At 50.2% G+C, this 11,859-nt stretch overlaps 1 protein-coding gene across 4 annotated transcripts in view; it reads right to left on the bottom strand.

The window, feature by feature from the left end:
* Positions 1-2,704: 2,704 nt before the first annotated feature.
* FXYD6 (FXYD domain containing ion transport regulator 6) overlaps positions 2,705-11,859 on the bottom strand; it is a 32,017-nt gene continuing 22,862 nt past the window's right edge. For 2 of the 4 annotated variants that reach the window (XM_059930311.1, XM_059930308.1), the window contains 7 exons: positions 8,454-8,516; positions 7,820-7,858; positions 7,625-7,699; positions 6,978-7,014; positions 6,140-6,189; positions 5,547-5,597; positions 2,705-3,944 (listed from right to left, as the gene is read on the bottom strand). In XM_059930311.1, coding sequence (XP_059786294.1) covers positions 5,569-5,597; positions 6,140-6,189; positions 6,978-7,014; positions 7,625-7,699; positions 7,820-7,858; positions 8,454-8,511 — 288 coding nt within the window. In that variant the 5' untranslated portion in view covers positions 8,512-8,516 and the 3' untranslated portion in view covers positions 2,705-3,944; positions 5,547-5,568. The remainder of the gene's footprint in view (positions 3,945-5,546; positions 5,598-6,139; positions 6,190-6,977; positions 7,015-7,624; positions 7,700-7,819; positions 7,859-8,453; positions 8,517-11,859) is intronic. The other 2 variants (XM_059930309.1, XM_059930310.1) reach the window with 1 other exon arrangement.

Raw genomic sequence — 11,859 nt, 5'->3', positions numbered from 1 at the left:
GGTGTTAAGTAGCACAAAGAGCTCATGCAAATAGACTTGAAAATCTTTGGCGTGGAATTCATGGGGAGGTGGGGAGTAGGGGGAGAAGCCGGGAGGTGAAGTGTGCAGGACACCTGAGATCTCTGTCTGAGACCCTCCTGGGAACTGGCCCAGCACGACAGCTTTCCCGTTCAACCGAGTTACATTTGCTATATTCAACCAAATCACAAATATAAGTTGCGTGCCTAGAGGCTGAGTGGACAGACGCGGTCCTGCCTGCATGGAGTGCTGGTCCAGAAGGAAGACACACATTAAGCAGTGATCCATGCCTGGATTCTGGATTCTTCTGCCCTGGCCCTGCAGTGCTAGACCAAAGAGGAAGAGGCAGTTCATCCATTGGCTGGGAGGTGAGGGGGTCGGCAATTCAGGCCCGGACACTTAGGTCATTCTGGGTGGGTTCTCAGAGTCCATGTTGCCTAGGGGATCCCATCTGCTGGTTATTTTCCCTCACCTTGAACACTTCCAGTGACCGGGAGCTCACTCCAGTTTTGGATCACCATAGCCTGGGAACTAAGCACTCACTCACAATAGGCCAAGTTTTACCTCCTGCTCACGTCCACCTGATGGGCCTGGGTCCTCTCCTCTGTGGCAGAGGGTCAGTGGCACTGGCTTGGAGCTTGATGGGCCTGGGCTAGACCCTGGCTTTGCCACCAGCAGTGCAAACTCAGGCAAGATCCACCAAGCCTCAGTTTCCTCATCTGTAAAATAGGGATTCCATCATACAGAGTTGTGAGTTCTGAATGAGTTGGTATACGTGAAGACCTCAGCCCAGTGTTTGGCACATAGTAAGTGCTTGAAAAATGTTAGCTGCATTCATTTATTCATTATTGTTATTATTTTGATCATCAGTTTCTTTGACTGTTCTTTACGTGTCTTGTTTCCAGACCACTCACCTCTCACAGGACTCTCCTCAGAGCACAGTTCAGCTAGTTTATGCCCTGAAGGGACCGCCAGGCTCCAGAAGCAGCCTCACCAGCCCAGATGATCCTCTTCCTCTATCTGGATATCAGCCTCCTGAAGAAGGAAGCCAGGCCACATGTGTACTATAAAGAACTCTGGAGACAGACAGCCTGGGCTCAACTCCTAGCTCCTCTACCTGCCAGCCGTGTGGCCCTAGACCAGTCACAAATTTATCAGAGAGAATCTAAAATGTGAATATCTAGCTCAGAGATCATGCTGGATTACCAGGAGGAAAAATAGGTAGGTTCTCAGAGTCTGCCAGAGTAGGGATAACCATTTTCTATCTATGCTAGAGATGAGAACTACCATTCTCTATTATTAACATAATTATTATGAGAAAAATCAGAACCTCCCCGCTGGACTTCCTTACACTTATTTTTGTAGTTTAATGTTTTCTTTTCAAATGAATGTGGGGAGGTACCCACCAACTTTTGTGTACCTGGAGCCTCTAAGGATCTTCATCCAGCCTTCCTCTGAAATTGCTGCAAAGCCTACAAATTCCATGACACATAGTGAGTGTTCCATGATTGGGGGGGGGTCATTAGCTTATTCCCAAAGTTTAAGCATGACCAGAGATGTTTTAACCACCATGATCTCTGGGTTGACAATGCTGAGCTTGATCTCAACTATAAGCCTCAGTCTTTTCAAGGACCTGGGGGACTGAGGGCACAAGCAGTGGAGAAGGAGGACAGGCAACACGGATGTCCCAGGGGTAGCCAGGGGCGAGTGACTGGACCCCCAAGTCCCTCAGGACCCATGCCTTGTGGGTCTGCAGCTCCAAACAACTCAAAGAATCGAGGCAGACCCTATGAAGACTTTTTTGAGAACGTAAGGTGTTGCAGGCATTCTTAGGTCAGAACAAGACATAGCCCTTGCCCTCTAGGATTTGGGTCTCAAGATAGACACATAAAACACATAGAGGTGGGGGCCACACATGGGCATCCTCCAAGGGAATCAGCTCACAGCTGTATTTGTTTGCCCAACAGTACTTTTTAAAAAGCTGAATTGGAATGTCTTTGCCCTATGCCCCCCATCTGTTTTGTCACTACCAGATGGACATTACCCAACGGGCCTCTGCAGTTGGGATCCAAGGCACAGAGCATTCAGCATGAAGATAAAGGCAGGAACCAGTGTGACTGGAGCACAGAAAGAAGGGACTCATCTACTTTAAGTCCAAGAAGGCTTCACAGAGGAGGGGGTACTTGGGTTTAGAGAAAGATGAAAGGGTAAAAGGGCTTTGATCATAACCCAAGTAACCTACCCACACTCCTCTTTGTCAAGTCCTTAGGTAGTGGCCCCAGACTTGACCAAAGGGACAGGTGAGAACTTTTCCTTCCAGGCCAGCAAGCCCTCGGTCAAGCCATCGTGATTCCCTTCTCTCCAGGGCATGTGGGAGGCACAGGTCCAGCTATGGGGTGGAGCCTGAACCCACTGACCAGGGGTGGAAGCAGGAGGAGGAAGGCGTGAGGAGGAGGGGTGCGGGTAAAGGAGGGGAGAGGAAGGGGAGGCACGAGGAGAAGCAGGGGAGGAGCTAAGTGGTCAAGCAGCAGAAATAAACACATCCCCGGAAATAAAACACCTCCCGGCTGGCCCTGCAGCTGTCACCTCCTCCTTCTGACCAAGGACACGGTCCCTTTAGCCCTTCAAGCACCACAGGCCCTACAAATATTCAGGTTCTTTCACAGAAAGGAAAGCACCTCAGAGCCACTAGGAAACAAGTGGTATTTTATTCCTTTCGTCGTTGTTGAGGAGAGATCACGACACAGAGAACAGCAGTCCTGGTCACAGCGGCACGGTTTGGTTAGTTTCCACGAGAACACGATGAGTGGGAGGGGCGGGGTCTGATTTTCCACTCTCTTCACCAGCTTCGACCTCGTGCCGTTCCCCCTGCAGCAGGGCTGCGTGGAGCCCTGCCGGGTCCCTAACCCGCAGCACAGCCGCTGCACTTGCCGTTCTGGCCAGTGACAGGCGAGCAGAGGGTGCAGGCGCCCCCGCTGCTGCCTGGCCAATGGGATGTGGACAGAGAAGCAAAGGACCCCTGCTCTCCCAGCTGCCCCTCCCCAGAGCACTGGCCCCAGCTGAATGCACCCCTTCAGCCATCACCTGCCAGAGCCCCAGGTCAGGGACAGGAGTCTGAGTCCAGACGAGCTGGGCTAGAGCTGGGCGTCTTGGGAGCAGGGAAGGCTGGAGAAGGGGGTAGGGTTCCAGAGCCCACGGGGTTATTGCTGAGAAGATATGCAAGAGGCACGTTCCCCAGGGGCAGAGTGAGGTGGGGCAGATGGGCACCAGGGAAGGGGTGTAGCTGCCCGAGGGCAAAGTGGGCTCATCAGCTCCTTGCTGGGAACCTCCCACTGCCAAGGGACCTCAGAACAGAGCTGGTCCAGGGACAAATGTGGAAGCAAGGTTCTTATAAAAGGAGTGAAGACGGGCCATGTAGAAGGATCACGAAGGTGATGTAAACCTTCCCAAGTCCCAAGCCAATCAGAGACTCCCGCCCGTGCCCAACCCCTCCATCCACCCCTAAATCAAGAGAAGGAACTGGTCTCTTAGGGACAAAGCAGACTCCCAGGAGTGGAAGGTGATGGGGCCATGGAGAGCAGAGACGAGCTGACAGCCACATGGCTGAGCTCCTGCCCAGGAAAGTGGGGCCAGGTTCACTAAAATACAGTGTCATCCACGAACAAGCAGCCACGAAGACCACAGTTATCAGACACACACACACACACACACACACAGACACACGTCACAGGAGGTGGACGAGACCACAGGCTGCAGAGGGGCAGGGGTTGCATCGTTAAGTTGAGGACAGGTGTCGAGGGGTTGGGGAGAGGGCGGGGGACACACAAGTTCTTGGCTTCTCCTGGGGAAAGATCTGTTGCTGAAGTGGCCGGTTTTCTTAAGCATCAGCATTTGCATCTAAAGGTTCAAGCAGCTGCCTTCAGGTTCTGGAGGTTGAAGTGAGAGAGAATTTAAATTAAAACGAAACTCTGGCTTCCTTTCAAAACTCTTTACCTGCTTTTCTCCCAGACATTAATTAGGACAGACCCTCTGCCCACGGAAGCTCCCACGATGAGACCCACTCTAAGTGCCTTGTTCTCAGTAAATCAAGGAGGACGAGCCTGAGAAGCAGGGCCAAGAGATGAAGGTGGAGGAGGGCGTGGAGCTCAGGAGAGGGGCTCTCTCAGGGGGATGGAACCTGGGAGATGTGGAAAGGAAATTGTTAAACCCGGGGTTTCTATCTCAGGACACCTCCAAGAATTGCTCACAGCCCTGAGACTCAGGAAAACAGGGTTTCCGAGGAAGTTCTAGTTAAAAAAAAAAAAAAAGACAACTGCTGGCTCAAGACTCCCTCCCTGGAGCCTTCCCACACTGCTCCCCAGATTCCGAGCTGCCAGCTGCCACGACATAGACAGAACACCGAGCTGCAGCTGGGATGCCTGCCTCCTGGATTGGATCTATGGCCACGTCAAACTGAGGCATCCTTAACCTTCCCGAGGCCCAGCTAGAAGATAGGAGGTAATGAGCCCCGCTCTGCCCACCCTTAGGAAAGAATTCAAATGCTCCACAAGTACCCTGTGTTATTACCATGACGGTAAAAGCTGGTGTATCAGGCATTTTACATCCAGAAATCTCCTTTAACTTACGATTTAGGATAAAGTATATCCCTTATTTGTGTGGAAAAGAAGGCAGAAGTGAGCTGATAGAAGACTGATCCCCGCCACGCCCCAGTATATGCCAGGGTATGTCATAAAGGGAGACGGGCAGGAGCAGAGGGGTGTAGTGAAATGCAGCACTCAACTACAAAGCCCTGAGCTCGAGTTCCAGCCTGTTACTTACTATATGTATGGCTACTCTCTCTGACCTCAGTTTCTTCATCTTTAAAATGGGGCTAAACCCTACCTGTCCTTCTTACATCTTCTGGCAGGCTTGAGTGAGTTTGTGTTTGTGGCAGCATTTTGAAAACTGTAAAGCATTTAAGTTATTACTTTCCTGCATTACTGTTGATATAATGAACAATGGAAATGGATACTAAATAGAACGAAAAACAGTGCCCCTAAACGTCAACTGATAATGCTGGTGTGGGGCGGTGGGGGGGGTCATATACTATTCTCCCTACTTTTGTGTAGGGTTGGAAAGTTTAAAAATAAAATGTTAACTTTAAAAAGCGGCCTGAAGGTACTCTCTGAATCATCACTGAAAGCCATTGTCTTTATGCTACTTTGATATTAGGAGTATTTCACTGACTCTAATTCTCTCCCAAGTCATGCCCACGTGGTAGCTAGGATGGCCCCCTATCAACTTGACCGCTGGCTTGTATGGAAGCTCTATTTCCCGACTGCTCATTCTGTGTGTGTGTGTGGTACACCTGGGAGGTTTCAATCCGTCTGTCTCATCACTCTTCAGACACGAGCCTCGTCTGAGCACAGCTCATAGTGAAAGCTGTGCGCGTTGCAAAAGCTAGCCCAATTCTTCCCTGATGACTCCTCGGCCAGACTTCAGTCAGAACAGTGATGGTGACAGGAGGATGCAGGTAGACAGCATCTCACCTTTGTGCCTGAGGGCTGCACTTCAGTTCTCTGCTTTCTGGGGCTCCGTTGCTGGAAAGAGAACCAGAATGGAGGGTAGTGAATGAACCCCTCACCCCAGCGGGCCACCCCCTGCAGCAGCCGTGACTGTGCCTGTCTCTGGGGGAGCCTGACCCGAACCGCAAAGGTGACTCATGTGGATTTCGAGTCAGACAGACCTGGGGCAGATCCTTGTCCTGTTATTCGCTTGTTAGAGAACCTGGCACGTTCCTTAACTTTTCTGAGTCCCTTGGTTGTAAAATGTGCAGAGTGATGCCTACCTCATGGGGCTGTGCGCCCATTAAATGAGAAGTGAAGCACTTTGTATCATGCCAAACACTAAGTGGATTCCCTGTAAATAGCAGCCGTCAGGAGCAGCAGCCTGTTGGTGGAGGTGAGGGAGTGATGCAGAGCAGAGGCCCTGGGGACCCCCCACTCTGGCACTATGGGAGCACGTCTGACCGGCCAGCTCTCAAGAGACGACGGCACCTGGCAACCGTCCCCCACCCTCAAGCTGTAGGAGAACCCTTGTCCATTCCCTCCATCCCACCTGGGCGGGTGGGCCTGACACTTACCATTTGCAGTGACGAGGTTCTCCACCTGGGCCTCCTCGTCCCCTGGAGCCCTGCAAGAGGATGAAAGACAAGCCCGTCAGACGTCTCCAGGGTAAACCCAGAGAGCATCGCCACTCACCTTGCCCTCACTCTCCAGGGCCCTGGGATCCGTCTCCTCCAAGTCATGGTGGATCATTCTCCACCATGGGGCTCATGGGGCGGGGGAGGCCAGGGCCAAAGGGGATGTAGTCAGGGGAACTTACAGGCACCCTTCAATGTCGGTCCCTGAGAGAGCTAAGTACTGGGAAGGGATGGCCTAGGGCTGCATGGGGCATCGGGTTGTGTCCTGCCACAGACTTTGGACTCCTGAGGTCAGCGCTGCCCTGGGTCACCATGGTGGGCTAATGGGTTGTGCCCTTAGGTGGAGGTAGAGGGTGGGTGAAAGGAAGCCCAAGATTCCACAAAGCTCAAAGAACCTCCTGAGCAGGTGACCACAGGGCAGTGTCACAAGTCCTGAAGAGAGGAGACAGATCTCAGGAGAGGTCCGGAGGCCCTCTGTTTCCCTTCTCCCAAGCCCAACTCAAGGGCCTCTGGACAAGGATCCAGCATCTTCTCCCCCTTCCCCCACCCCACACATACATCAGAAAAAAGGATGGGCTAACCCTTGATGTTTTGACCTCTCCTTTGCCCCAAAGGCTGCCTGACAATCCTCAAAACTTCTACCTCTAACCCAACACACACAGCCTGTTTCTGAGACAAGAATCCCAAAGCACACTCATTTGGGGTCACACACCACAGGCCCCTCCCTGTCCCCTCTTAGCGTCATCACCCCAGATGTCCACAGCCATGGCATCCTTACCGCGGCTTCTGGTTAAAACTGCACTTGCATCTGCGACCTGAAAGGCAAAGAAACCATCCAAGGTCAATGTCCTGGCTTAGCCACAGCAGGGCTGCCCGGTGAGTCTGTGGGACTGTGCGAACAGCAGCCCCGACTCCTGGGCACTGCACGGTTTGCACAGCTGCGTGCGGCGATCCCTGGTTGGAGCAGGGCTCTTCGGAGGCCAGGGTTCAACCGTCAGCAGCTTGGATGGCTACAGCACCACCGTCAGCTTGACCACGTAAACGCAGACAGCTGCGTGCAGCCCAGGCTCACGAGGGGAAACACACGCAGGGGCACGCCCCTCGGAGCACTCTAAGGACAGCCCCTGTCCCCTCTCCTGTGACCCCCCCACCCGCGCCCAGATGGGTACAGCACCGGGACAGCCACCTCCGCCCCTTCGTATCTGTGCTTGTTTTCATCGAGCACTGATTTTGTTCATTCTTCACTGTTTCACTGAGCACCTATTATGTGCCCAGCAGTGTACTAGGCCCTGGAGATAACTAGGAAGACAGACAGGCTCCTTCCCTCTCCAGGAAAGAGAACCGCCAGTCTCTTACACTGTTCGCCACTCACTTCACAGCCGCAGACGTCGCCCTTAGAGTGAACAAAGGAACAAACAAACTTACTTAGGATAAGCAGGATCCCCACCGAGAAGAGGACCACAGCAAACACCAATCCCCCGATCCTCAGGGTCTGGTAGTCTGCCAACGGAACAAGAGTGAGAGATGGAAGAGGGGAAGGGCCAGGAAGAGCGTGTCCATCCCTCCCCTGGATGGGGCTGTGCCTCCCCTTCCCCACCCAGGGTCGCCGTCCCTGCTCACCGTAATGAAAAGGGTCCTTTTCTTTCTCCTGCTCAGCTGCTAGAAAAACAAACAGGTGTGGACAAGAGGGAGACAGCTACACATCCTGATTCCCAAATATCCTACCTTGTCTTACAGGCCTCACTCCCCACAAAGGAATTCCTGGGAAACAGGGCCCATGAAGCAGAGATGCCCAGAGAAGCACGGAAGGGTGGGCCTGCCCGCCAGGGCCAGCCTGGAAGCCAAAGGCAGGTGCAGCTCAGAGCACCAATCAGAGTCTGCATTCACAGCATCCACATTTATTGCTCCTTTTTATCTTACGTCATCATCAAAAGGCAGGGTCTATTCTCCTCTTGTTATAGGTGGGGAAACCGAGACCACGTTAGGACATGTGACTTGCACAATCTAGAGACTGAGGTGCAAGTCTGACTCCCAAAGTTCAGGTTAAAAGTCTACAGGGACCTGGTGGGCTTGAGGGCTGGAGCCCGTGGGGAGAGGTGGGCAGGCTGGAATAGGGGCTGTGTTAGCTGCTGCCTTCCAGGACTTTCTTTGCTGACTAAAGGCGGGACAGCTGGTCAGACGTGTAGAATCTGAGAGCCTCCCCAACCCTAGTGTCCCAAAGGGCCTGGACCTTCCACCAGAAAGGGGTACTTACCATTGGCCAGGACCGCCGGGGCCAGCAGGCCACACAGGAAGAGCAGCACCACCTCCATGGCGTCTGGGGACGAGGGAGGGAAATGACTCTCTGGGTAGGAGACTCCCCACTCTAACCCTCAGCCCGGCGAGGGCCCCAGTCGGATTCCCACCCCGACTCTGAGCTCTCTCCACACGGTGTGAGGTCGGACAACAAAGCCAAAGCAGCTGACATTTATAGACTCCTTACGGAGTGCTCTGCATGCATGAGTTCAATTACGACAGAATCAGTTCAACCAGCAGGCACTGTGACTGACCCATTTTGCAGGTGAAAAGACTGAGCTTAAGGAGGTGAAAGGACACTCACGGTAGCGAGCGGCACAGTCTGGATCCCAACGCAGCTCAGGAACGCCTCTGCCCGGCTGCCTCTCTGGTGCTAAAGCTATAAAACCCCAAGGGCTTGGGAGATCACCTCACCTGTGTCCTCCTCTCTGGGCCACCTAGAGACGTGGCCATCTCTAGCTCATTAAGACGTCTGGGACTTCCTGGCCTGGTTCCCTACAACCGAGACCCACTGGTGGAAGTTCTTCTTTCTATCAGATTAAATGGGGCAGGTAAGCCAATGCCCCCGTAGTCCAGCCAGGGGTTGGGGAGGAAGGCCTGCTGTTTCCTGGACTCTTTAGAGTAAACCCTGAAATGCTGACAGCTCTCCATCAAGGTACCCCGCACGCTCTCACCTCCAAAGTGCCCAGGTCAACTCTTCCTATAGACTTTAGTTCATAATCCTCCAGATAGGTGGTTTGATTAAACAAAGGGAGCACGGAGACATGCTCTCTGAGCATCGGCGCCCTGACCTCTCCTTCCCCAGAAGGGGCCTGAGACTTCTGCTCATGAGCTCAAGGCCCTGGTCTCTGGGGTCAGTGGCCCCTGGATGGAGGCAGAGGGCAGGGCCGGTTGGTCCCTCCCAGGGATGGATTTCGGTGCAGTTACACACACCTCATTCCTGCGCTTAATTAAAGGAGTGTGGTAAAGAGCCAGAGAGGAGAGGGGAATGAAACTCGAAACACGAAAGCCCAAGGCTGCTTGCTCTTTCTTAGTGGGGTGAGACTGGCAGCGGCCTAACCCCCTGCACACTGTCTAGGGGCCAGGACCATGCTTGCTCTGTCGGTTCACGCCATATTCCGTTCCGGCCCTGCAGCCAGCAGCCCCCAGCTGCCCTTCACCTCCCAGCCAGCAGAGGTCAGAACAGCTCCATCCAGAGTCAGGCCAAGGCACAGACCCAGAACTCTGGACTCCCAATTCAAGGAGCATTTCTCACAAGGCAGTCATCTGCCTTGAATGCTACTTCATTTAATATTTGTATTTCTTTTAAGTTTCCTATTACATTTTATATGTACAAAAATATATGTAACACACATGTAATGAAACATAAAGGAAACACCCATTAAGTAACTTAAGAACTAGAACTTTATACGTACTGCAACATTTACTTCTATTTTCCTCCAACCCATCCCTCTGCCTTACTCCCAGAAGTAAACAATACCCTGAATATATATTTTTAATCAGTCCCTTGTTCTTCTTCAAAAAAAAATTTAAATTAAGATACCATTCACATACCATGAAATTCATCCTTTTAAAATGTACGAGTCAATGATTTTTAGTATATTCACAAAACTGTGCAACCATCAGCACTAAGAAACATTTCATCATCTCAAAAAGAAAGCTGGTACCCACTGGCAGTCATTTCCCATCTTTCCTTTCTCCCAGTCCCTGACAACCACTAATCTACTTTCTGTCACTATGGATTTGCCTACTCTGGACATTTCATATAAAAGTATCATAAAATACATGTCCTTTTGCATCGTTTTTCTCACTTAGCATAAGGTTTCCAAGGTTCATCCATACTGTAGCATGTATCAGTACTTTTTTATGGCTGAATAATATTCCATTGTATGGATATATACCTTGTTCTTCTTTTAAAAAATATATTTATCACATATATATCTAAATAATACATTGTTTGGTGGAGATTTTTGAGCTCTATATTACTGTTTATTTTTCTGGGACTGGCTTTGTTGTTGTTGTTCAACATTACATTTCTAAGATTCATTCATAAACATAGTTCATTCATTTTCATTGTTGTGTAATATTCCATTGTGCAGGTAAACATTATCATGTATTGGTCCATTCTCCTATCAATGGATATCTCCCTACCCCCAATTTTGTGCTATTATAAATAATGCAGTTTTTTTTTAACGTATTTGTGTTTGTTGCCCAGCACACACAGGCAGGAGTTCCAAGGGCACTGTTTTTCAAATCTTTTCACTATCACTTTCACATGAAATATTTTTTACATTGGAATCCGGTACAAATGATGGCCTCTGATATTTTCTATTCTACTTTGTTTCTTTTTTTAAAAAAGTGGCTAAGTCAATTAATGGCTAGACCCATTAATTAATTTTTTTCTTTTTTTCTTTTTAGCTGCGTTGGGTCTTCATTGCTGTGCGCGGGCTTTCTGTAGTTGTGGTGAGTGGGGGCTACTCTTCATTGCAGTGCACAGGCTTCTCATTGCAGTGGCTTCTCTTGTTGTGGAGCACAGGCTCCAGGTGCACGAGCTTCAGTAGTTGCAGCTTGTGGGCTCAGTAGTTGTGGCATGTGGGCTCAGCAGTTGTGGCTCGTGGGCTCTAGAGCGCAGGCTCAGTAGTTGTGGAGCAGGGGCTTAGTTGCTCCATGGCATGTGGGATCTTCCCGGACCAGGGCTAGAACCCATGTCCCCTGTATTGGCAGGTGGATTCTCAACCACTGCGCCACCAGGTAAGTCCCTAGACCTGTTAATTAATTAATGGGTTGCTCTGCAGTTTGAAAAATTATGTTCTAGAGATAAGCCTAGGAGTGAGGTTGTTGGGTTGTATAGCATACAAATTGTCAACTTTATGGAATAATTTCAAATTGTTTTCCAAAGTGACCACCCCCAATTTAAAATCCCACCAGCTGCATATGACTGTTACCATTACTCTACATCCTTATCAATACTTGATATTATCAGACTGCTTAATTTCTGCCATTCTAGAGGTGTAAAATATGGTCTTAATTTGATTACTTAGTAATGGAGATGGGCTTCTGATTATTTATTTGCATTTCTTGTTTCTTCATCAGTGATGTGCCTTTCATGTCTTTTGCTAATTTTTCAAACGGGTTGACATTATTATTGTTCACTTATTATTCTTGATACTAAATCTTTGTCATTAACTATTACAAATATCTCTTCCCAATTAGTGCCTTGCCTTTTTACTTTTTTATTGTCTCTCAATGAACAGAATTTAATTCTAATGTAATTGAATGCAATGATCTTTGTGTTTTGTTTAAAGATATTCCTTGTCACCCTGAGTCAAAGAATTTTCTTCTAAACAGCTTAAAGTTTTGTCTTT

The sequence above is a fragment of the Balaenoptera ricei genome, chromosome 8 (assembly GCF_028023285.1).
Source record: "Balaenoptera ricei isolate mBalRic1 chromosome 8, mBalRic1.hap2, whole genome shotgun sequence".
Taxonomy (NCBI): Eukaryota; Metazoa; Chordata; class Mammalia; order Artiodactyla; family Balaenopteridae; genus Balaenoptera; species Balaenoptera ricei.
This window is presented reverse-complemented; position numbering and strand designations above follow the sequence as displayed.